This window comes from Corythoichthys intestinalis, chromosome 10 (assembly GCF_030265065.1).
Source record: "Corythoichthys intestinalis isolate RoL2023-P3 chromosome 10, ASM3026506v1, whole genome shotgun sequence".
Lineage (NCBI taxonomy): Eukaryota > Metazoa > Chordata > Actinopteri > Syngnathiformes > Syngnathidae > Corythoichthys > Corythoichthys intestinalis.
The window spans coordinates 49,817,974-49,842,594 of NC_080404.1; the positions used below are offsets into that span (position 1 = coordinate 49,817,974).

At 38.5% G+C, this 24,621-nt stretch overlaps 1 protein-coding gene across 1 annotated transcript in view; it reads right to left on the bottom strand.

Moving 5' to 3' along the window:
- lrpprc (leucine-rich pentatricopeptide repeat containing) overlaps positions 1–24,621 on the bottom strand; it is a 206,875-nt gene that overhangs the window by 115,834 nt on the left and 66,420 nt on the right. The window contains exons 15-22 of the mRNA XM_057849140.1: positions 18,002–18,029; positions 16,805–16,862; positions 16,045–16,151; positions 13,852–13,929; positions 10,354–10,425; positions 10,164–10,277; positions 9,802–9,932; positions 9,450–9,535 (exon numbers count right to left, since the gene is read on the bottom strand). Coding sequence (XP_057705123.1) covers positions 9,450–9,535; positions 9,802–9,932; positions 10,164–10,277; positions 10,354–10,425; positions 13,852–13,929; positions 16,045–16,151; positions 16,805–16,862; positions 18,002–18,029 — 674 coding nt within the window. The remainder of the gene's footprint in view (positions 1–9,449; positions 9,536–9,801; positions 9,933–10,163; positions 10,278–10,353; positions 10,426–13,851; positions 13,930–16,044; positions 16,152–16,804; positions 16,863–18,001; positions 18,030–24,621) is intronic.

The following is a 24,621-nucleotide window of genomic DNA, read 5'->3' on the forward strand; positions in this document are numbered from 1 at the left end:
GTAAACTGTTGATCAGCTCATCAGAAAGCTCAGCAGGAGCCTGATAACGATCCTGATTATTTGATTCACACGTGTTAAAGGAGGGAGACATGGAAAACAAGCTGAATAGCAGCTCTCGAGGACCGGACTTGCAGACCCCCTGGTGTAGAATATTCCTTTTCATTGTCCCTTTTAAAATTGAAGCCTTACTAGGGTCCCCCCAGGATTGATAAATCTAAATTCAAGACTTTTAAGACCTTTTTTAATGCCATTTCAACTGAAAATTAATACTTTTCTCGCACCCATTATTTAGATAATATTTAATAATATTAAAAAAATAAAGCACTGAACATTAAATTTAACCTCAATTACTAAGTGTGTTTGACAAAAGAATGCACATTTATTGAAGATACAATTAAAACAAAAAGTTTTGTGCCACAGACCGGCCCTCTTTATGTCATGACCTACCTTATTAAAATATTGTAATAATAATCGTGCTGTCAAGCGATTAATTTTTTAAAATTGCGACTAATCACATGCTGTCAATAGTAAACTTGTGATTTTTTAAAATGCATAAATTATATATTTCAATTTCTAAATACACCTATTAGCAGAGGAGTTCATCAAATTTAAGCCTCATTAGAAACAAGAAAAGAGTTTTCCTTTACACTTGTAAAGATGAATAAAATATGAATTTTCCCCAAATAACTTGTAAAAAGGGAGGCACAGAGAAAGAGCATGTCTACTGACAGCTCTGAGATCAAGGGCTCAAGCGCAGGTTCTGTGTGAAGTTACTATTTTATTTTTGGGGTACTAGCTATAATTTTATCTTATATTAGACTGACTTTTTAAAGAATGAGGAACTTTTTGCAGGTGTTTTGAATTACACAAGTGGCAAATTGACATACTCAATTTTGTTGGTTTAATCGACCAAAATAAAACAACTTTTACTTGATATTCAAAATTTTGGGGGCGTACTGTATATAGTTTAAATAAAAAAATAATGTAATATATCATTACTTATGAGTGTTTTCATATTATTCATGACATAAAATTACCGCAATTAAATGTGAAAGATTGAATGATTGATTGAAAGACCAAAACAGCTGTCTCCCAATGCACTTATAGAGTTCAGACACCTGTGTATTTCAGGGTAGTTCACGCTCATCAGTCCACCTCAGAGTGCAATGTTTTGAGTTAAAATGCCCAACTTATGTTTTGCCTGAGAACGTGGATTTCACCCCAATCCTCCGTCTTTGTGCCCAAAAATAGTGCCTGGAGCCTCCATGGTGGAAGTCTTAGTGGTACTCTCATGAAAAATATTTCATTCTGCATGTTCATTTACGGTTTATTGCTGTACTTTTATCCAAACATGCTCAAAGACAACGATAATGGGTCGCGCCAACAGCCAGACGGGTACACGCTCGTCATGCTGCCTCAACGTGCCCCATTTCGGCCATTAAAACCCAAAATTAAGTTTTTCCAGAATCCAGTCAACAGGATGATATCATGATACTCTTTCCCAGAGACAGAGCTGGCGGCATTGGAGAATGAAATGGAGCCTGTTGCGTGGTATCGAATTTCAAACTACGGAATGCTAGAAGGGCCGCAATTTATCACGCAAAGCGGGGTTGCGTGATGCCGTTAGTAAATAGTTTAACTGAAAGCTTCGTTAAAAATGTGTATTACGACCTGCCCAAACGTCAGGCCGGCCCACCAGGAACTGTCCCGGTTCTCCCGATTAGCCACTCCGGGCCTGGTACTGTGCGACTGCCTGCTGTTTTGATGTTGATGCTAACAGCGCGCACGCACGAGGTGCAGTGCATCGTAAAAATTCTACGCGTCATTTTCGTTATGGATTTTAAAAAAAAAAAAAAAAAAAAAATGTCACGGATATAGGTTGCACTGAGATGTTCTTGAAAATTAAAACCACGGTGAAAAAATTCCAGACTTACGACAGCTAATTTAATACTTTTAATACCTTTAATAATGGAAAACTAAATTCAATGCCTTTTTAATACTTTTAATAACCCGCGGGTACCCTGCTTACACTTGAAACCAGAAGTTTATATGGACGATAAAAAAAAGATACATTTTATTGGGGTCACTGTAATGTAATCAGAGTTCATGTCAATCATGATATGAAATATACGATGAAATATGTGATTCTCAGTACAAAGGACAGACCGAGAGGAGTAGCAGATGTGAAGACAGGTGTAAAGACAGATGCGGCGATTAAAGGGCCAAAACAAAAATATGAATTGACTAATAGATATACCGCAAATAAATTGATTAGACAAAGAAAAAAAGTCAAAAAACAAGTTTAAAAGCTAAACTGAAGGGGGGAAAGTCATTATAAGATGCTGTGATGAAAATAACGCCAGTCAGGATGATTTTCTTCTGGAGGCTGGTGTGTGTGCTGCAAGCCGCACAGATCACCAGCGCCTGGGCGGGGGGGACGGTCTAACATCAAGGTTAGCCAAGTGTGCTAATGTGGGTGACAAGCGTCTCGCCCAGTGCGCGCACTCTGGCTAATGGGGAACGCTTTAGCGCTGCCTACGCGCAAGCCGGTACACACAGACGGACGCTCCAACTGTCGGGCCCAACAAATGCCTTTTGCCTGAATTCACATGCAAATGTAGGTGTGTGTGTGGGAGGGTGTGTGCGTGCGTGTACTGCTCAGGCACTTTGGTGGACATGATCTGCCATGAGCATCAAGGCGGATTTCAATAATTCCAGAAAAATACACACAGTCCTGTAATTTTCCCCCTCTCATTTCTCGCTGATGCAGGGGTGCGTACACGTATGCATGCCTATGTGTGTATCTGAAGATGTCGACAGACAGCGCAAGGGGGAGGACAGGAGAAAGGAAAAGCTAGGAAAATATTTGGCTGTCATTGTGTGCAAAAAAAAAAAGCAAAGCGGCAGCACTGATGGTAATTGGCTCCTCGACAGGCTGAAGGAAATCCACCGTAGCATTGTGAAAATGGACGTCTAATATGCTTTGAGAAAGGCTGACCAACTGGTAACAAAAACGAACACATGCTGTACAACATACACACTAGGGGTGTGACAAAATGTCGAAATGGTGATATATCGTGATACTTTGTATCCCAAAAGGTTATCGATATGCTCCTGTCAAGAATCGAGATATCGTTTTAAAAAGGTTGACGGTTGACATTGACGGTGCTTGACGCCAAATCCATTTAGACTGGTAACTAGGGCTGTAGCTAGGCAAGTGCCGGTATAAGATTTTGACAGTATGATAACCGTGGGCAAAAATACCGCGGTTTCACGGTATCACGGTATTGCAATTATAGCTCCAGAATGTGTTATTTTGAGATGTATGTATGCCTGTCGCGATAACAAATGTTAGTGTGCAATAATTATTCTCATAAATTATTGCGATATGCGATATTATTGCGCCCCCCCCCCAATTTTTTTTAACCAAATTACAATAACACAGTGAGAACACATTATATATTAATAGATCAAGCACACCCATTTAAACGCGATATTTACTCTTAAATTCAAAAATACTTTTTAAGAAATCACAACTAATAACAATAGACCATGCCTCTTACGTAAAAATCAACAATATTGATACCGCACAGAAACACAGAATAAATAAAATGTGTTTAAAAAAAAAATAAAAAAAAATTTGCAAAGCATTTAGGCAAATGAAAACTTTTCCCGTCACAGCTTCTGCAATGGTGTTCCATAGGGATGCAACGATACAGTTAAGTCATGGTTCGGTACAATTTTTGATACGGGGGACACCATTTTCCGATTCAATACATTTAATGCTCTGTAAAAAAAAACATAACTATATTTTTTGTTTCGTTTTTTTTTTTTTTTTTGCTAACGAGCAAAAATTAAATTGCCATCATATAAACATGCATTTTAGTGCATAATATTTATGTGCTTACTTCTTACTGATCTGAAAAAAATTTGTATAAAAGTGCTGAGAACAATCTTTACTGTTTGTAAAGTCAGGCAGGGCACACTGTTGATTGCTACAGCTCTCTTGGCAGCTAGGTTTACTACATGAGCAAGACATCCTATTTATGGTCCGAATCCATCTGTGTCACGTACTGAATTAACAATATTTGCAACATTATCTATAGTCACTGGTATGGATTGATTTGGCCTTCTTAACTTCCATTCAGTCATGACAGTTTAGAATTCATCGATGTAGTATATGGACTACGTGTCCCATAATCACTCTGGGCTCACGTAGCCAATGGCATGGGACGTAACACATCTAGTTTGCCATTTCATGATAGCTAGTGTGTGCGTGCATTAAAAAAGTTAGCAAGCGCCGCTGAAGTCACGTCTGCTCATTACTACACAACACCAGCATATGACAATCGACTTTCATAAACAGGACGAGTTTGAAGCAGCTGTTTGCAAATTGGAACATGAATATATTGTTAAAATAAATTATCACTTAAAAAAAGCAAATGTTTCAAATAAAATTAAAATAAATATAATTTATAGACTATGCCCACAGCCTCAGCTCAAGTTGCTCAAGATTAGAGCAAGAACAAAATAATTTCTATAAAAAAGTAAAAACACTTCTGAATTTTTTTTTTTTTAAATTCTACTGCATGACTTTTTTTGAGGGTGGAAAAGCTCAAATGAAGTTTTGCCATTTTCAGCCACTGTGTCAGCTCTAGTCTACATGATGTCATGCATATGTGTTAAAAAACAAAGAATTCATATGTTAATAAGTTAAAAATGTATAAGTTAGTTTAAAGTGTAAATATTGTTGTGGAAAGGTTTCATCTAAACAAACAAACAAACAAAAACATTGGGAGTGAGACCTCTCCTTGATCCAGCGAACGTGGATTTGTGCTTAGGGCAAGAGCATCTTTCGCAATTAGCGATTTTTGATGCTATCCCCTTTTCCCCTTCATTCACGCGAAACAAGCTTGTTTTCTCACTCTGCGGCTGTAACACTCGACAAAGTTGCTCTCTCAGCTAAGCCTAGGCTAACATTCGTCTTTGTAAGCGTTTAGTTTGTATATTGAATTTGAAAGGAAAATGTGTGTTTTGTTTTTGGCGAACTTTGTCATGGTGCTAATCTGTTGAAGCTACTCACACATGGAAAAATACAATTGTACAAAGTTTTAAATGTATTCATTTTGTATATTTCACTTACCACGATTTGAGAGCTCAATAAATTGAAGAAAAGTACGCCTTATGTTTGTAGTATGTTTGTAGCTGCCGCGCCTAGCCACTTCTGGCTGCATTTTTGACACATGAAAAATAGCGAATACCGTACTACGGTCTGATGGAAAATTTTAGTGGTTTTGAAACCGCGACGTTTTCACACCACCGTAAACCGTGAAACCGGTAACCGGCACATGCCTAGCTGTAGCTATCGATTATTTTAGTAATCGAGTAATCGACTGAAAATCCTATCGATTAATCGAGTAATCGGATAAAACATATTTTTAGGTAAAGAGCAATTATGAATATACATGACAAAACAATACATTTCTTCTAATACTGAACCAATATTAGTTTGTCCGGCGGTCACTGTCCAGCTGCTTCCCCGCAAACGAGCTCTCTGCCCGCAGCAGGGGAACGATGAGCTCTAACTTGCTCGCCGCCGGGCCGATTGCCAATCGGCAAAGACAACAATCGACAACCCCGCCGCTGTGTGATATAATCCGGGCTAGTTTTGTGTGATTTTTCGCTTCGAAGACTTTGAAACATCATTCAGTTCTGGCAAGCATGTCGGCAAGCTGTCACGCCTCTCGGTTTGTTTACATTCTCCGAAGCCGGAGCAGGGAAATGACAAAAGCCTGACTAACTACGGTGGCATAAAATATCGTTTGGGAGGTGCGACAGTCAAGGTGAAGTCGACAGTTTTGACCGTTATGGAGTAATTTTGCCGTGTCGTACTGAATAAATGCATTTTTATTATTTCATATTCCATTTAGCACAAGTCTGTTATTTGTCACGACCATACAATTTATTTAGCTATTGGGGAAAAAATACTTCCATAAAAAGAATATCCTGTAAAAATATTGGAGTAGTGAGACTGAAACAATGAAATTTTGCGTCTCTTTTCGTCACATTTTCCTCGTTCTGAATAATTCCCCCTCAATGGGCTGAATTCTAAATCAGATGAAACCATGACCCTGCCGACGTCATCCTCCTGTTGGGGACGCTAGAGCCCAATAATGGCAGGCGTGGCTAAACTGCGGATTAAAAGACATTTCTCGTCATCTGCGCGTTGCCAAATTGTTGTATATAGCCGAATCGTCTCAAAATATTATTCTAATTCACATAATAATGCTATTTAAGACTTTTTTTTATCCTGCCGTACGCACTTTAAGCCTCATGTAAAAAATCCTGAACTTCCACTTTAAGTCAAACACCACTGCTTTTGTCCACCGTCGTCGCTAAAATGACTAAAACAAACTTTACCAAGTGTTGATTTAAAGGGATCCTCTGTTTTTAAGACAAGTAATTCTTAAAAGATAAATGTACGTATGAGTTATAATAATTTGATATTAAAACCCCTCTTAATGTTTTTGTTTTAATACAGATGGTAAAATTATTTTAAGTGATAGGTCGCCATTCTTGTTACGTCGCAGTGCGTGACGTCACTGGTCCTGTTGCTGAAATTCCAGCGTGTCACTCGTTAGCTTTCCCAACATGTCGTCAGTTCTACCCTTCCTATTTGAACCAGATCTGAAAAATGAAGAGCAGGACAGCACTGTCGGTCGTTCACAAGACAAGCTTCAGGGAAAAATGCGTGCAGCAACTACCTGATAAGACAAAAGTTGGGCAAAACTGGTGATGCGAGAGAGTCCTGTTGGGAGCGAGAGTGTATGCTGTCCGGTTTTATTAGCAGATATTCAAGGTAAGCATATTGCGTTTTCAAACTTATCCCAATATAATTATGTAGATTGTTAGCATCCAGAGCTGTCGTGTGCTTTACATACAGTACAGGCCAAAGAGCACACCTTGTGTAATCCATGTCTTAGACATTGTAACGCATGGTAGCTAGGATACGTGTATAAAAGTTCCAAAAAGGGGAGAAGCTTCCACTTATGCAGATTTATTCACAAAAACTCCCAACATTGTTTTAAAGTCCACGTCAGAGTCACTGTCGTCACTGTAGCGTGCCATAGTGCTTTAATTATTTAGTATGATTTGGGGAAAACTCCCACGAAGAAAAGTCAACAAAAAAGATAGCAATAGTAATCCAAATCAGCGTTTTTTACTCACTTGAAGATCCAGGAATTAGACAGATACCATGGCAACGTCGCAGCCGCGATTAGGCCGTCGATTCCACAAAATAGACTGATCCGAAAAGCCGCTGTGGGACCAACAGATTCGAAACCAATATTGCAGACGCGGTGGGACCATCGGATCCAGAAAATAGACGGATCCCTTACTTAACTGAGGATCCAAGAAAAATGTTCGGGCGCTAGTTGTCACGCCTGGTGGGTAGGATACGAGCATACAGGGACCAAAAAGGGGGAGAAGCTTCCACTTATGCACATTTATTCACTAAAAATAATAATTCCACCTTGACCATTCACTTTACTCCCCTTGTTTCCATTTGACTGGAAATTGCATCCAAAAGCAGCACATCGTGGCATTTTACTTCACGAGTTTAGGCAGCAATAAGCAATTGTTGAACACGAAAGATACCAATGACGTCATCACTGCGAGCCCGCAAACCATGGCGCCAACTAACGGTCAAAATATGGACTAAATATTGTAAAATATTGCCATTGATTTAACATTTTATGTGTTTCTAACAACATATTTTAGTACAAGAGAACAATTGTGGTTTATTAGAGCCTACATGTATTTAAGTTAGAGGATCACTTTAAGAAACAGTAGCTAAAGAAATGATGTGTTCATGTAATGACCTAGAAGTGAAAAATGTCCCATTACTTATGAGAGTAAAAACCCTAATTTAAAGTGCCTGTGACACGAAAAAGCATGTTTATTTCATAATACACGCGGTATTTTATGCCCCTGAATGATATGGACCGCTTGGATGTGTGTGGAAGCGATCGCTATTTTTATTTAGTTTTTTTAATCCCGCGCCATGAAAATGAGTGACTTCCGGCTTCGGTCTTGCATTGAGGAGGAGGGTGCTGTGACGTGTACGGTAGAAGACGTCCTCTTCACGCTACAGTGTACTGTTGTGTATGAGGAGGAAGGATTCAGCTGATTTTGCAGATTAATACGTTTATTTTTCGCATCACGCCAGCCAAACGGCTGCAGAAAAATCATTCTGTATGAGGGAGAGGCGTATGCGCCTTTTTGGAGTTTCAAAAGGTTCCCATTCACCGTGGATATTTACTGTGGGACCATTGGACTTACGAGGAAGTGAGTAAACATCTTGTTTTGTATTATGTCAAATACGAATATAGCGATTACAAAGTAAACACTACAAACTTCCTTTAAATGAAGGACTACTTACGTTTGATCATTGATAGGCATGTAAAAAGCTCTCCTAATGCTCATTAGCAGCAGCACGTTAGCTGCACAACAACTCCAGCCACCCTCCTCCGGGGAACGAACTGTAAATTGCTCTCCGCCAGGCGGTTTGCCGATCCGCGAAGACAATCGACAACCGGGTCGTCATGTCAAATAATCCAGGATAGTTATGCGTGATTTTCCGCTTCGAAGACTTTGAAACATCACTCGGTTCGGGTTAGCATGTCGGCTAGCTGTCACGCCTTCTGGTTTGTTTACATTCTCCGAAGCCGGGGAAGGGAAATGACATATGTCCGATTTAGGTGTCATAAAATATCGTTCGGGAGGTGCGACAGTAAAGGTGAAGTCGACAGTTTTGACCATTATGGAGTAATTTTGCCATGTCGTCCTGAATAAATGCATTTTTATGATTTCATATTCCATTCAGCACAAGACTGTTATTTGTCATGACCATGCCATTTATTTAGCAATTGGGGAAAATACTTGGATAAAAAGAATATCCTGTAAAAATATTGAAGTAAAGAGACAGAAACAATGACATTTTGCCGCTCTCTTCGTCGCGTTTTCCTCGTTGTGAATAGTTCCCCCTCGACGGGCTGGCTGGTCCTTCTCAAGCCATTTATATAGCTATTGGGGAAAAATACTTGGATAAAAAGAATATCCTGTAAAAATATTGGAATAGAGAGACTGAAACAATGACATTTTGCGGCTCTCTTCGTCGCGTTTTCCTCGTTCTAAATAATTCCCCCTCAATGGGCTGAATAGTAAAACCGATGAGCCCAGTCTACCGCTGACGTCATCCACCTGTTGGGGACGCTAAAGCCCTATAATGGTAGGCGTGGCTAACCGGCAGATTAAAAGACTAATTTCCCGTCATCTGTGCTTTGCTTAATTGTTGTATATAGTCGAATCGTCTCAAAATATGATTCTAATTCACATAATAATGCCATTTAAGACTTTTTTTCTCATGTCATATACTCTTTAACACTTACCTTCTACTCTGCCATTCCTGGCGAGAACCTTGACAAGTGCAATATATTTACTGGCATCCAGCACCGCTGATGAGTCTCGGCGACTCCTGGAGAAACAGAGTGACAGAGAGAGTGTGTGGTTTCATATACTATTCCACTCACAGTAATACAACTCATCCTATTGTAGTCAAGAAAAGGTGACAGCTGAAGGAAAAGTGAGTGTTTCCGGTGTTCGACGCAGCCAACAGTACTAGCCGGTCCTTGCATTAATGTCTCTCCTAATAAAGGTCAAATTAAACTTTAACGGCGTCCTACAAGTTGCAGCGCGTGTAGAGCAATCTGTGTGAATGCGTGTGCATCTTGTTCCACTCACATCTCCTCCTTCAGGTTAAGCGCCTCCTCTACATTGTTGTGGCGGCAACACAGGTTGATGAGGATAGCGTAGGCCCCATCGGTCATTTCGTGCTCATGTTGCTGCTTCAGCTCAAGGGCGTAATCTAGGTTCTGCAAAGAAGTGGAAACTCTTAAGAGAATAGGCCAACTATTGGAAACACAGCAGAAACTCTGAGCACAATGGAATCTTAGCATGCTAATCTTTTAGGGCAAAAAAGGTTACTCAAAGGCTAATTGATAGCTCTTTAAAGGCAAATATGTACATGCTTGGAGAAGCAATTATCTGGTTGCTTCTCCAGTCATGCAATCATTTAATCAAATAGTGATATAAAAGCATAGCACCTCCTCAATTGCCAGAACCTGGATGATTTGCTTCAACGTTGAAGAGAAAGGTTTGTTTTCTGCTTTTAGCCCGGCCAGCTTAGCCTCTAGAAATGTCACTTTCCCCTCGAGTCCCTGATGGTGAGGACAAGGTAAAAGATTAATTCTAAATAGAGGATGGTGAAAAGCAGAATGGTAGCTTCCCACTTACAGTTGGGTGGGTTGCTGTTGAGAACAGGACGTTTGACAATTGCTTGTTTGGGTTCACCAGTTTAATGATGTCCTGAAACAAAGACACAAGTTAAGTACGTATGGTCGATTGCGATTTTTTTTTATCAAGGGCGTAGGTTTGCATAGAGACGGTAGGGACATAACACTACCAACTTTTCAGGATGCTCAGATTGTCCCCGCCAACTTTTAAGCAACCTTATTTGCACTATATAATGACTTCAGTTAAGTAATTTACATTGTCTTCCCATATGTTGTAAGGATGGCATTGTGCCTACCATTACCACATATGCACTCACAGCCCCAACAGAAATACAGTGGGGAGAACAAGTATTTGATACACTGCCGATTTTGCTGGTTTTCCCACTTGCAAAGCATGTAGAGGTCTGTAATTTGTATCATAAGTTCTCTTCAACTGTGGGGGGCGGAATCTAATACAAAAAAAAAAACCTGAAAATCACATTGCAAGATTTTTTAATAATAAATTTGCATTTAATTGCATGAAATAAGTGATACATCACAAAAATCTGATTTAATATTTGGTACAGAAACCTTTGTTTGCTATTACAGATACCAAACGTTTCCTGTAGTCCTTGACAAGGTTTGCACCACACTGCAGCAGGGATTTTGGCCCACTCCTCCATGCAGAGCTTCTCCGGAGCCTTAAGGTTTCGGGGCTGCTGCCGGGCAAGTTTTTTGCCGGGCAAGTGACGTTTTTCTGCTTCTTTGGTTTCCAACGACGTTCACATCCATTTCTCAGTTTAATTACCATTAACAGTAGAAAACACAAACAGACGGACAGTTCTCTCGATAAATATTCTTACTCAAGTTTTACTTCACAGTTTAAGGTGATGCTAACTCTGAAGCAGGTCGGACTTTCAATAGCAAAATTTGTGGCGTGTTCCACACCTTGACAACATTGACGTCTTTTTACATTACTTACAGTTAGAGATGACCCGATCGCGATCACGTCATTCTCAAAGTATCGGAATCGGCAAAAAAATATCGGACATGCCTTTTTTTAATATATATATATTTTTTAATTAAATCGTTTTTTAATTGTATTTAACGTTACAGACATAATATGTTACACTCATCCAGAGTCTTTAGTTTTGGCTTAAGGTAGGGTTCTCAAATTTATCCCGATAATGGCGGTAATAAATTTTTTTTTTTAAATGTACCACGATAAAATAACGCAATTAATGCATGCGCTGCACGACCCACTCACGCATTGTCGCGCTCAATCTGTAATGGCGCCGTTTTACCTATATAGAGAGCTAAAAGGCAGTGTAAAATGAGTAGAGTGAAATTTGGAAGCCTTTGGAGCCTTTTTTTAATTGGCTAAAGCCTTACAATCCCTCTCCCTATGATTAGAAATATCGTGGGAAGCAATGTGGGGAAGCAAGGTAGTAACTGATCTTTTTCTGAACACCCTATGTCAGGGGTCCCCATCTGCCGGGCCGCGGACCGGTACCGGTCATTTGCTACCGGGCCGCACAGAAATAATAATTTAATAACGACCGCATTCTTGCCGAATTAACCCTGTGCCCCTGCTTAACACACCAATATCTCTGTCTACTCTAGATATAATACTACGGGATAGATTACAATGTTGTCATAGAAGTCCACTGATTGGACTGCTAGCAGTACATCTTGTTTGTGTATATAATATATCTATGTGCGCTTGTCCTCGATAATAACGTATTACTAGGCCGCGGGCGCAGCACATTCGTTCCCGGAAATAATTAGCCCCCACACGAGCAAAGATAACTGGAAAACAGACGTCTTTGGAGATATTTTTATGGCGAAAAGGATATTTTTACGGCGAAAAGGGCACCTGACGAGCCTACAACCTCGATGACCCACGAACTGCGAAGGAGTGGATTCTTGACCTGTTTGTGAATAAACAGAGCGATCGCAAATGACGGCGACCTTATTAAACGTATATTTGAGACAACAACTCAACCGAGGTTCTGGATTAAAGTCATTCTGGAATATCCTGACATCACGACAAGAGCGTTGAAAACCTTGCTACAATTTCCAACATCGTATCTTTGTGAAGCGGGCTTCTTAATGTTTAACGACAAGGCGAAGTCGTTAATGGTGAGCGCGGTGTGCAGCTGTTGTGTGCAGCTTACATGGCAGGATGAATCTGAGGAGAACTTTTCTACAAGTCCTTCCATGATCAAACGTAAGTTAATATTCCTTTCTTTCAAGAAAGTTACAGTGTTTACTTTGGAATCGCTGCATTTGCGCATTTTGCAGCTATGTTTAACGTTATGCGCATGCGCAGAACCGCATTGTTGCAATTTTTGATGGGTTGCAAAATTTGTCAGAACACCGGTCCGTGAAAAAAAGACCCAAATAACACCGGTCCGTGGTGCAAAAAAGGTTGGGGACCCCTGCCCTATGTTATTTCCCAACGCAGAGAAGATATATCAATTGGTTGCACTACGCACAGTCATGCTTCCACTTCCCATCATGCATTTGGGCATGGCTACAGTATCATTTACTGAAAGCTCAACAAATACACTAGATGGCAATATTTAGTCACAATATACAAAGTCACATTTGTCCTTTAAGAATTACAAGTCTTTCTATCCGTGGATCCCTCTCACAGAATGAATGTTAATAATGTAAATGCCATCTTGAGGATTTATTGTCATAATAAACAAATACAGTACTTATGTACTGTATGTTGAATGTATATATTCGTCCGAGTTTTATTCATTTTTTTCTGAATGCATTGCCAAAATGTATATGATCGGGAAAAATTATCGGGAATGATTGGAATTGAATCGGGAGCAAAAAAAAAAGCAGTCGGATTGGGAAATATCGGGATCGGCAGATACTCAAACTAAAACGATTGGGATCGGATCGGGAGCAAAAGAACATGATCGGAACAACCCTACTTACAGTGGCTGCTGCTGGCTGAAAAAAAAAAATCCCTCCTCTTCGGAAGCGGCAGCATGTTGTCAGCATGTATTTCTGTCAGAGCTGTGTGAGTGTGAGCGTGCAAGTGTGTGTGTGTCATCAGCCAATCAAAAGTGTGTTTGAGGGGAAAAAAATGGACTGGCACATTCAAAAAGTGAAAGGGGGTAAATGTAAGTCTGAACATCATGAAAATAATTCACTTAATAATGGTATGGTAAATTATATCTTTACAAAATATTGGAAGACAATCTAAATTACCTATAGAACTCAACACATTATATGATGCAAATAATACGTTGCTTAAAAGTTGGTGGGGACAATTTGTGCATCTGAAAAGTTGGTAGTGTTATGTCCCTATGCAAACCTACGCCCCATTAACCGCAAAAAACAAGGGATCACTGTACACAAAGTATAAAGCATTGAAATTAACCACAAAAATGTATACATTTACAGATATACATGGCTCTTCATGAATGCATTAAAAAGTAAAACACATGTTAACTGCACACAAAATATGTCTCCTTATAAGTCCTTGACATATTTGTACCTTGATAAGCTCTGGAACATGGCGGGCTTCCAGCAGGTTTCTTATGCCTCTGTAAATATTTGCAGAGATGAAGATGTTCTGTAAAATACAAATAATACAATTGATTGTCTGAAAGCATGTCCACCTTTTCATTTTCCATGCTTATTGGGGGGGTCAAAGAGTTGAACAATAATGAAGCCATGAGTAAGAAGTGGGTAAGTTTGTCACAGCCTTAATTTATCTCAGGCAGAGAGGGCCAATTAGAGGCTGTCACGGAGCTTGCATTTGAATTAGTGCATTAATGAGGATGGAAATTAAAAGGTGATTTTAAGTGCTCTTGGGATAGCCGACAAAAGACCGTGGAAAAAATAGAAAGCGGTAAGCAGTAAGTCAAGTTTGAAATTCAAACTAGACTAGCACTTTCATGATGAGAAACTCCTATAAATCTACAGATATGTTTTTTGCCAGCTCTTGCTTGGATTAATATATGACTGATAAGTAATGTATTTATATAGGACTAGATGCAATGTAGACTCGGTGGCGTTAGCAGCACATGTACATAAATCTAGATGCGGGCGTTAGTAAACGGCCGCCATCTTAAAACAGTAGACTTCCCTGCAAGGCTGTTGTAGCGACGCGTCCAAGCGAACCTAATTAACTTTTTATCTAAAATACTCCTAAATCGGTAAAATACTGACTTGAATCTATCTCTAAAATAGTTTTAAAACTTTCACATGTCGAAAGTAGACAAAAGGGAAATTATGGAATAACGGGAGCAATTTGAACAACTTTAACGGTTGATTGACAACATTAAATTAATTGAATGTAGTTTAAAGCTGCTGATACAGAATGGGGATTTGAGTATATTATATATTGTTTTTAACTGTTAACTTGATACTGAAATAGTCGTTTATTTAAGCCTGCGAGGCTTTTTTTTTTTTTTTTTTTTTTTTTACAGTTTTTGTAACTACTGTACAAAACATTAAAAGCAGCTAATGGGGGGGTCATCAATAATCGATTTGTAATCGAATCGTAATCGTAATCGAATCGTTAGGTGCCCAAAGATTCCCACCTCTAATTATTACCATTATTATTATTTCGATTTTTATAATTTATTTGTTTTGTTTTGTGTAATTGCTATTTACAATTGTACCAGCAGTATTTATTAAGGATTTAGTGGAGGTTTTTGGGCTGTGGAACGAATTAATGGAATATAATCTATATATAATGTAGATATAATGTAGTCTAATAGATAATGTATTATAATAATGTATTCTTTTTAGGGGTGTCAAACGATTAAAATTTTTAATCGATTTAATTACAGCTTAAAAATTAATTAATCGTAATTAATCGCAATTAATCGCAATTCAAACCATCTATAAAATATGCCATATTTTTCTGTAAATTATTGTTGGAATGGAAAGATAAGACACAAGATGGATATATACATTCAACATACAGTACATTACCATTATTAACATTCTGTTAAAGCGATCCATGGATAGAAAGACTTGTGAGGGGGTAGATAAATGTTATATTATATGTATATATTATATTATATAAAGATAAATGTTAGTACAAGTTATAAAAATTTTATATTTTATAATATTAATTTTATAATATTAAATATTTTTTATATTTTATATTATATAAAATTTTTATATTTTATAATATTAATTTTATAATATTAAATACTTTTTATATTTTATAAAAAATTTTATATTAAAACCCCTCTTCATATTTTCGTTTTAATAAAATTTGTAAAATTTTCAATCAAAAAATAAACTCGTCGGCCGCCATTGTTGATGTCAATAATTACTTCCACAATGCTCATGGGTGCTGAAGCCTATAAAATCAGTCGCACCCAAGCGCCAGCAGAGGGCGGCAAAACTCCGAAAAACACAACAAGTATTGTGCTGTCATTTTAATCTGTTTAAGCAGGGCATTTGTGCGTTAATTGCGTCAAATATTTTAACGGGATTAATTTTAAAAAATAATTAATGCTCGTTAACGGGATAATTTTGACAGCCCTAATTCTTATAGAATGTAATGTATAATATAATGTATTCTTATAGAAAAATCCTGCTCGACATACGACCATTTCCACTTACAAAAAAGGTCCTGGAACGAATTAACTCCATATGTGGAGGTACCACTGTATTTTGATATTTAGGTTGTACAATTTTCTGACCGCTATGCGTGTGGACTGTGTACCTTAGCCTGCAACTGGTTGATGTAATTCCGTAGTTTGTCTTCCTGCGCTTGCACATCACTCTCTGACATGCTGTCGATCAGATTGTAAAGGAAGTAGGAGACTGTATCTTGATGTGAAAACACACACAAACACAAACACAGTAAGTGAAGGCCTTGGGAATAGATTTCATTTGCCACCACGTCAGTCAATGCATCCATTTGTGTGTTTATGCGATGTTTCTGTGTGTTTCTGTCCTGCTGACAGAAGCAGCTTTGGGGCCGCAGTGTAAGTGAGTGTGCGACGGCTGGCGGTGACAGCCGTGCCTAACGTCAAGACACACACAAACAGAGAGAGGCTCGCAGATGTCGTCTAACGGGATGTGACACGGATAACAATCTCCATCGCTTGCACCAGCAGACACACCAGTTCCAAATACACAGACCGACATTAACGCCTCACAAACGCACATCTTACGACAGACATTTCCCGCTCTTTACACACTGCCCGCACACACTTTTGCAACTCAGCACTGTGTTAGCAGCCAAGCTCCAATTTTGCAAATGAAAACAAGTTTTTTTTTTACTACATCTCTATCCAAAGCACACACACCTTAACATAAACATACACCGGCTTCATGTCGAGAAAAGGCCCAGTCAGCATTGTAGTGCCACTAAGACACTGAGACACACACACACACACAGGCTATTTATGTCTTTAAAATTAAGAGTTATAACTGGATGATGTTTTAACCTTGAATGCCGACATACGACAAAAGCTTACCTGCAGGCTTGGCGGTTTCTTTGCTGAACCGTTGGTCCGTATATAACAGCTGAGTTAACTGTCACAAAACAAATAGCCGTTAGATCTCTCTCATAACCAAATGTTGGGTTGATTTGCACTGTAACAAATCAAATGTCTGATTTATTTTTATGGTCTGGTGTAGCGCTTAATCGATTAACTCGAGTAATTTGATTAGAAAAAACATTCATATTCAATTTTGCTGCTTCAATGAAGTGTAAAGTGGCTACATTGCCCTCTAGTGGCAATTATGAATATTACATAACTCAGTTCACATGGCTTAATATAGCTGCTCCCTGTTAAGACCAACATAAGTTTTCGTTTGAGCTAATATTTAATGCATTCGTATTTTAAATTATAAGTATATTTAGCCGTTTTTTGTGGGAATTCGTGTTCAGAACCATTTTTAAGAGCATTGTTAAAAAAAAGTTAGCATTTTATAGCATTTAAGCTAGCAGACCTTTACTATATAAGTTAGCCAATTGTTCTTTTGTTGTACTTAGAACGTAATTTATTTATTTTTTATGCCGTTTGGGGCTCAGCTCAGGTATTTTAACTTTTTATGGTCCTTATCCGATTACTCGATTATTCGAACTAACTAGTTCATCGATTAATCGACTACTGAAATCATTGATAGCTGCAGCCCTGGACTGGTGCTCCTTCAAGACTTTTTTTTTCATTAGCCTTGTTTGGTGCCATGCCATGTAATGCAAGGACAATTTTACTGAATAAGAGGAGAGTCTGATATACACTAGTCTACACCATTCATTCAATGTGGAAGAGACCTGACAAGTAGCAAATGGGGGGGGGGGGGGAAATGAGACAGGACAGGATCATTGAGTCAGGCAGTGCTCAGCTATCAATAAACATTGTTTCATTCATATATTTTGTGTTTTCAAGCTGGCATGAAATCATTTGCATGTTCGATGTGATGTAAATAATTCAAGAAAAAGCAGCAGATGGCCTTTGTCATGTCGAATATTCACACTAAGTATAACTAGTTAAAGCAGGCATCGGCCAGAAAAGTGTTGCCGGCTATTATAATCTTTTCTTGTAACACTTCAATGAGGATTAATTTGGGACCGATTTTTTTTCCTCTTAATTTCCTCACAGCGGGATAGCTCGCTTTTGTGTGTATTTAATCACACCAGGAGTAGAATGAGGACATTTAGCACTTACCTTCACCATACTCTCCGTGTCATCAGATCTGCAGTAGGGGGCAGTAAAGGACAAGGCATAAGATACCACTCCACATGTGCACATGTCAAATACACAACAGCTATTTTACTTTTTAAACGCAACACAGTAAAAGATGTGACCTTAATATAGTTGAATCTTTTTTTTTTTTTTAATTTTATTATTAAAAATAAAAATAAAAAAAGACACACACAAAAACAAGATGCTGATTAATCCTGTGCTCCCCCCAACATCATCACATAAATGTGAAAAAAAAGTCTAGATTTTCTATTTTTCCACAATTTTCACAAATGACAACGACAATCAAAAAATTGAACACCCCAACCACCAAAAACTGACAACAAACAACCTCTGACCTTGGTAAACTTGGTGAATTAAATGAAATTCTCATACAGCATTTAGGGACTAACATTTGTTAGTGCTGCAACGATTAAGTGATTAACTCTGCTCCCTGTTAAGACCAACATAAGGTAAGTTTTTGTTTGAGCTAATATGTTTTTTAATGCATTTGTAATTTAGTTTATTGGTATATTTAGCCGTTTTGTGTGGAAATATGTGTTTGAACGTTTTGTTAAGAGCACTGTAAAAAAAAAAATGTTTAAAACGTGAGCATTTTATAGCAGTTAAGCTAGCGGACTTTTGCTAATCAAGTTAGCCAATTGTTTTTTTATACTTAGATCATTAATGTAATGGTTTGTTTCGAAAGTGTTTGCATTTAGTTTAAGTGATTTGGGGAGATGAACTGCCCTCTAGTGGCAACAGTGAATATAACATTATTTAACATGGTTGAATCCAGCTGCTCCCTGTTAAGACCGACATCAAGTCAGTTTTTGTTTGAGATAATGTTTTATAATGCATTCGTAATTTAGTTTATAGGTATATTTAGCCGTTTTTTGAGGGAATATGTGTTTGAAGGATTTGTTAAGAGCACTGTAAAAAAAAACAACAACAACAACAACGTGAGCATTTTATAGCAGTTAAGCTATCGGACTTTTGCTATGCAAGTTAGCCAAATGTTTTTTTAATACTTAGATCCTCAATGTAATGGTTTGTTTTGAAAGTGTTTGCATTTAGTTTAATTGATTTTGGTGGATACACTGCCCTCTAGTGGCAACAGTAAACATGACAACTTATTTAACATGGCTAAATCCAGCTGCTCCCTGTTAAGACCAACATAAGGTCAGTTTTTGTTTGCGCCAATATATTTTTTATGCATTCGCAATTTAGTTTACAGGTGTATTTAACCTTTTTTGTGGGAATATGTGTTTGAACAATTTGTTAAGAGCACTGAAAAGAAAAGAAAAAAATGTGAGCATTTAATAGCATTTAAGCTAACGGACTTATGCTATGCAATTTAGTCAATCTTTCATTTTTTATACTTAGATCCAATGTAGTGGTTTGTTTTGAAAGTGTTTGCATTTAGTTTTATTGATTTGGGGTGATACACTGCCCTCTAGTGGCAACAGTGAATATGACATTACTCATTTAACATGGCTGAATCCAGCTGCTCACTGTTAAAACCAACACCAGGGACGTTTTTGTTTGAGCTAATATGTTTTTAATGCATTCGTAATTTAGTTTATAGGTATATTTAACCGTTTTTTGTGGGAATATGTGTTTGAACAATTTGTTAAGAGCACTGTATATAACAAATAAAATGTGAGCATTTAATAGCATTTAAGCTAGCGGCCTTTTTTTAAATCTTTTTTTACTTAGTTTTTTTTTTTTTTTAACGTTGAGGCAAAGTTCAAGTATTGTTATTTATTTCGAAATGAAAGTGCAATTCTGCATGGTTTGGAGAAACACATGGGAATTTTATTTTGTATTTAATGCATTTAATGCTCTTTTCAAAGTGCAATCTTTGCAAGCCTTTGTTTTAGAACTCCTGAAGTTGATTCTGCAACACATTAAATGTTCCTAATCCAATGCCTCAATTTTTCGAACTAACTAGTAGATAGATTAATCGACTACTAAAATATTCAATCGCTGCCGCCCCAAACTTTTTAAATAGCAATGAGTTCATCGACTCCATTTGCTGACTGCATGGCGCTGTCAAATCACCCAACAATGCATGCACATTACTATAGCAACAAAAGTGACAAGTATGGCACAAAACACCACACGTGACGGAGAGACAAGACTTGACGCCCTCCAGCCCACAGGACAAGAGAGATGAGACGGTGGTACAAAACCACGGCAAATCACAAAAGACACAAAGTCGCACACAAGCTAAATGATGACAACGCGTGACATCTCTGGTGCTGTCAGCGAATCGGAGAGAGGAGAAGAAGAGGTCTTTAATGATTAAATTATCCCTTGACCTTGTCTTTGACAGGTCCCGCATCACAATGGTACGCACACACAAAAACACACGAGCATTTCCCATGTGACGAGCCCAATTATGACCCTGTCAAGGAGGCTCACAGAGCGCACGCGTGAGTGTGCGCTTGATTTGCTTGAAAGAGGTGAGAAACGGATTCAAATTCCAAAATGACTGCCAAAAATTAGGGCTGTCAAACGATTAAAATTTTTAATCGAGTTAATCACAGCTTAAAAATTAATCGCAATTGAAACCATCAATAAAATATGCCATATTTTTCTGTAAATTATAGTTGGAATGGAAAGATAAGACACAAGATGGATATATACATTCAACATACTGCACATAAGTACTGTATTTGTTTATTATAACAATAAATCAACAAGATGGCATTAACATTATTAACATTCTGTTAAAGCGATCCATGGATAGAAAGACTTGTAGTTCTTAAAAGATAAATGTTAGTACAAGTTATAGAAATTTTATATTAAAACCCCTCTTAATGTTTTCGTTTTAATAAAGTAAAATTTTCAATCAAAAAATAAACTAGTAGCTCGCCATTGTTGATGTCAATAATAATTATGGTGCTGAAGCCTGAAACCCATTAAAATCAGTCGCAGCCAAGCACCAGCAGAGGGCGGAAAAACTCCAAAAAACACAAGTAACAAGTTGTAATGACACTTTGCTGTCATTTTAATCTGTTTGAGCAGGGCATGTGCGTTAAATGCGTCAAATATTTTAACGTGATTCATTAAAAAAATTAATTAACGCCCGTTAACGCGATAATTTTGACAGCCCTACCAAAAATAAAAAAATATAGAATATAGCTAGACTATAGCTAACATTGAGATACTGTACATAGGTAACTAGTAACTGGCCGGTGAGTGTATGTCTTCAGTCTATCACGTGAAGTGGAAGTGGACTTATTTCTCTGCTTGTTGTGACTGAGAAAATGCAACTGCTTCTTTAAAGTCTTCTCGCTCCGTGGCTGAGCTGAAACCTGACACCACATTGTCTGGCGACGTCTATGCTCATTTACATACTAACAGTGATTGGATGTTTACTGGGGGCTGTGCGCGCTTTACTGTGCGTGCGCTGACCATCCTGTGATAAATACACACACAGCAGAGGGAAAGAGAGATAAGAAAGAACTGATACTATGACGTGGTCCCTTTTCGGCTGACTTTTTTCCAGTCCTGCAGATTAATTGGTCAACTTGTATTAATTTTGTGAGTATACTAACTCATTTGCTACCAAAAATGTATAAATACGTTCCTTTTTTAATTGTGATACAATAAAACATAAAACAATGAATACGTTTTTTTTTTCCACAAGAGACATCTCTAGGTTCTGATGCAACTTAGCTCCAAAGCACAATGCTGACAATCCATTTTAAAGCAATAAAACTGGCCACTGGAGGGCAGTAGCGCATTTGGTAAGACCCGCAAGCCGATCCAACGGAACTAACGGCCGGGCGGAAGACGACCAAGTGCGACAACCAGGCACGTCCAGGATGCCAGGCGGCGGACAACCGAGCAGAACAACCGGGAGGACGAACAGGATGCTAGGCGTTGGACAACCGAGCAGAACGACCGGGACCACCAGTGCAGTGGACGATGCCATTTAGTCCGTGCGCCGCCGTGCTTGGCTACTCGCATACCTGGCTACTCAGCCAGAAACGTGCACGGCCAAACTAGTCGTCCCCCCCCCCACCCCCCCGGAACACAACATGCCCCACATAAGTTCCCCAGGCGAACTCCGCCACGAGGCAGTGGTCACCACAAAAGAAAGACTCAAAAAAATCCATCTTGATGAGTCAGGCAATGATGAGGGAAAAGTTTACCCCAGCTATCGCGGCCACAACAGCGTCATCTCTCAGTTCAATATTTTAGATATGTGTAAATAAATTTGTACTTTTTGCTATCAAAAGCTCTATTTGTCTTGTTGTTCATGTTATTTTGTAGAAGGAAAACAATCAGATGTTTGGGATGTCAGAAAAGCAAAAAATAGCTGTGCTAAAGTCAAAGTTATGTTTGAAATGTATGCTTTTACAAAAAGCTCAATTTCTCTGTTTTTTCATCAGAAATTGGAAAATTGCTCAAACAGCTATTTTCTAATGCTGATCTGTAAAGAATGGGAAAAGATATGAACTAACTTTTTTTCCTGCTGAAAGAGGAGTCTAATCTTTCTTTTGGTAGGTTCCATGTTTATTAAGGGTGTAACGGTACATGTAATAGTCTTGAACCGTTTCGGTACAAGGTAGTCTGTTCGGAACGGACGCGTACCGAACGAGTTTCTGACGTAATATAACCCTTACTTTTCGAGGCTGTGAGTCGATCGGGTTACAGTTTCTTTGTGTAGATTATATTTACTCCGTATTCTCTACTATAAGGAGTACCAAAACGGTAGGACAGTATGACCCAGAAACGTCAACGGCGCGACAACGTGGCCGCCGCGAGAACGCGGGCGCTAGAATCAGCCAATGCACACCTGTCACAGTGCGGCCGCATGTTAGATGCGTCCCGGAAGCGGCTGAACGCGATGCACGCGAAAAGAATGGCAGAGTTTATTATTTGACGCGAGACGCGGCCCTCCTGCATCAATACTACTAGCTAGGATCGGGCCGGAAGTCACTCGTGTAATAATACGGTGGATCCGGTTGATTTTCAAACTAATATGCAATCGTAACCTACTTTTTGAGTCCATCAGCTCTCTTGAGTTGTAGATCGGGGCACAGTTGACTTGTCTTTGTTGATTTACTGCTGTCTTCTCTGCTACAATAATAACCAACACTGCCCCATATTTAATACAAAACCTTCCTACCACAACAAAACAATTAGGAACTAATATTCACATAGGAACTAAAGCTATACAACATAAAATATACAATATAAATGAATACTACATCACATTTGTAAAATATAAACACGTAATAAAATAAATAATAGACCATTTAAATAAAATAATTTGAAATGAGCTAAAACACCTGCAATTAAATAATAAGAATAATACACACATCCTGCTGACACAATTAAATTGATTAATTTCTGTGTGGCGCTTTAACTTGAGAAAATCCACCAATAAAGCTTTTGAAAACCATTCATAAGAAAAAAAATGATTTCATTTGTAAAATACATGTTAAAATCTTTGTCACTGGGATTGCTTTTCCCTTTTAGCACAGGACTTCTTTTCTCATCTTTCTTTCAGAACGAAAGCTGACCAATACGCGTGGTCTGAAAGGCAAATTGTTGTTAGATTATCTTTAAATACCCGCTACTTTTTGAGCAGAATTCTAGCTTTGTATAGGCTACTGTTCCTATTGTTGAAAGCAAAAAAGTGTGTAATAAACAACTAGCACATTATATTTTGCTTTTTTTTTTTTTACTGGATCGAAAACGAAGCGAACCGTGACCTCAAAACCGAGGTACGTACCGAACCGAGATTTTTGTGTACCGTTACACCCCTAATGTTTATATAGACCCTACTCACATGACGTCACAACCACGCCTCCGCGCCATATTGTCCGTCTACTCGTCGTGTTGATGCATTACCGCTACGTAAATTCCTCCTATTATGGCGTGTTTTTCTGCTCGTTAACATTAATAATCAAAATGGTGAAGGCGTGTGTGGCGGTTGGTTGCAATAACAGAGAAGCTAGACGGAGAGACTTGAAGTTCTACCGTATTCCGAGAGACCCGGAGAGGAGAGCGAGATGGACTGTTGCAATTCGACGAGAAAACTGGGCTCCAAACGATTACCACGGATTATGTAGTAGTCATTTTATATCTGGTAAAATGCATTTAATATATATTTAGAGGGTTTGGGGCTGACAACCACAATTAAGATCATTGCGAGGCTAATCGCCGACAACATACAGTTTCAAATTCAAGATGCTTATTTCTTCCACCATCATTATATTTTGAATAATATTTAGCTGGTACCAAGTGAAAGAAGCTGGCCTCGTCTACGGATCATCAGTTAAACAGGTGTGTCAAAACCTTTTGCAAAGGGGGCCAGATTTGGTGTGGTAAAAATGCGGGGGGCTACCTTGGCTGATTTACATAGAACAATATATTTAAACAAATTTTAGCAAGCCCTTCCGTGTGTCACATGTTTTATTATTTTTTTTAATTCATAATTTCAACTGTCTCGTCTTTGTGGCTTTCTCTTTCGACACTCGGACTCTTGCGAAATACTGCTGCTGTAAAAAAATAAACTAGCTTCAAGTTGCTATAATTTCTCGCTGCGTATCTTCCCTGTAATGTTGTGGTACATGTCAGCG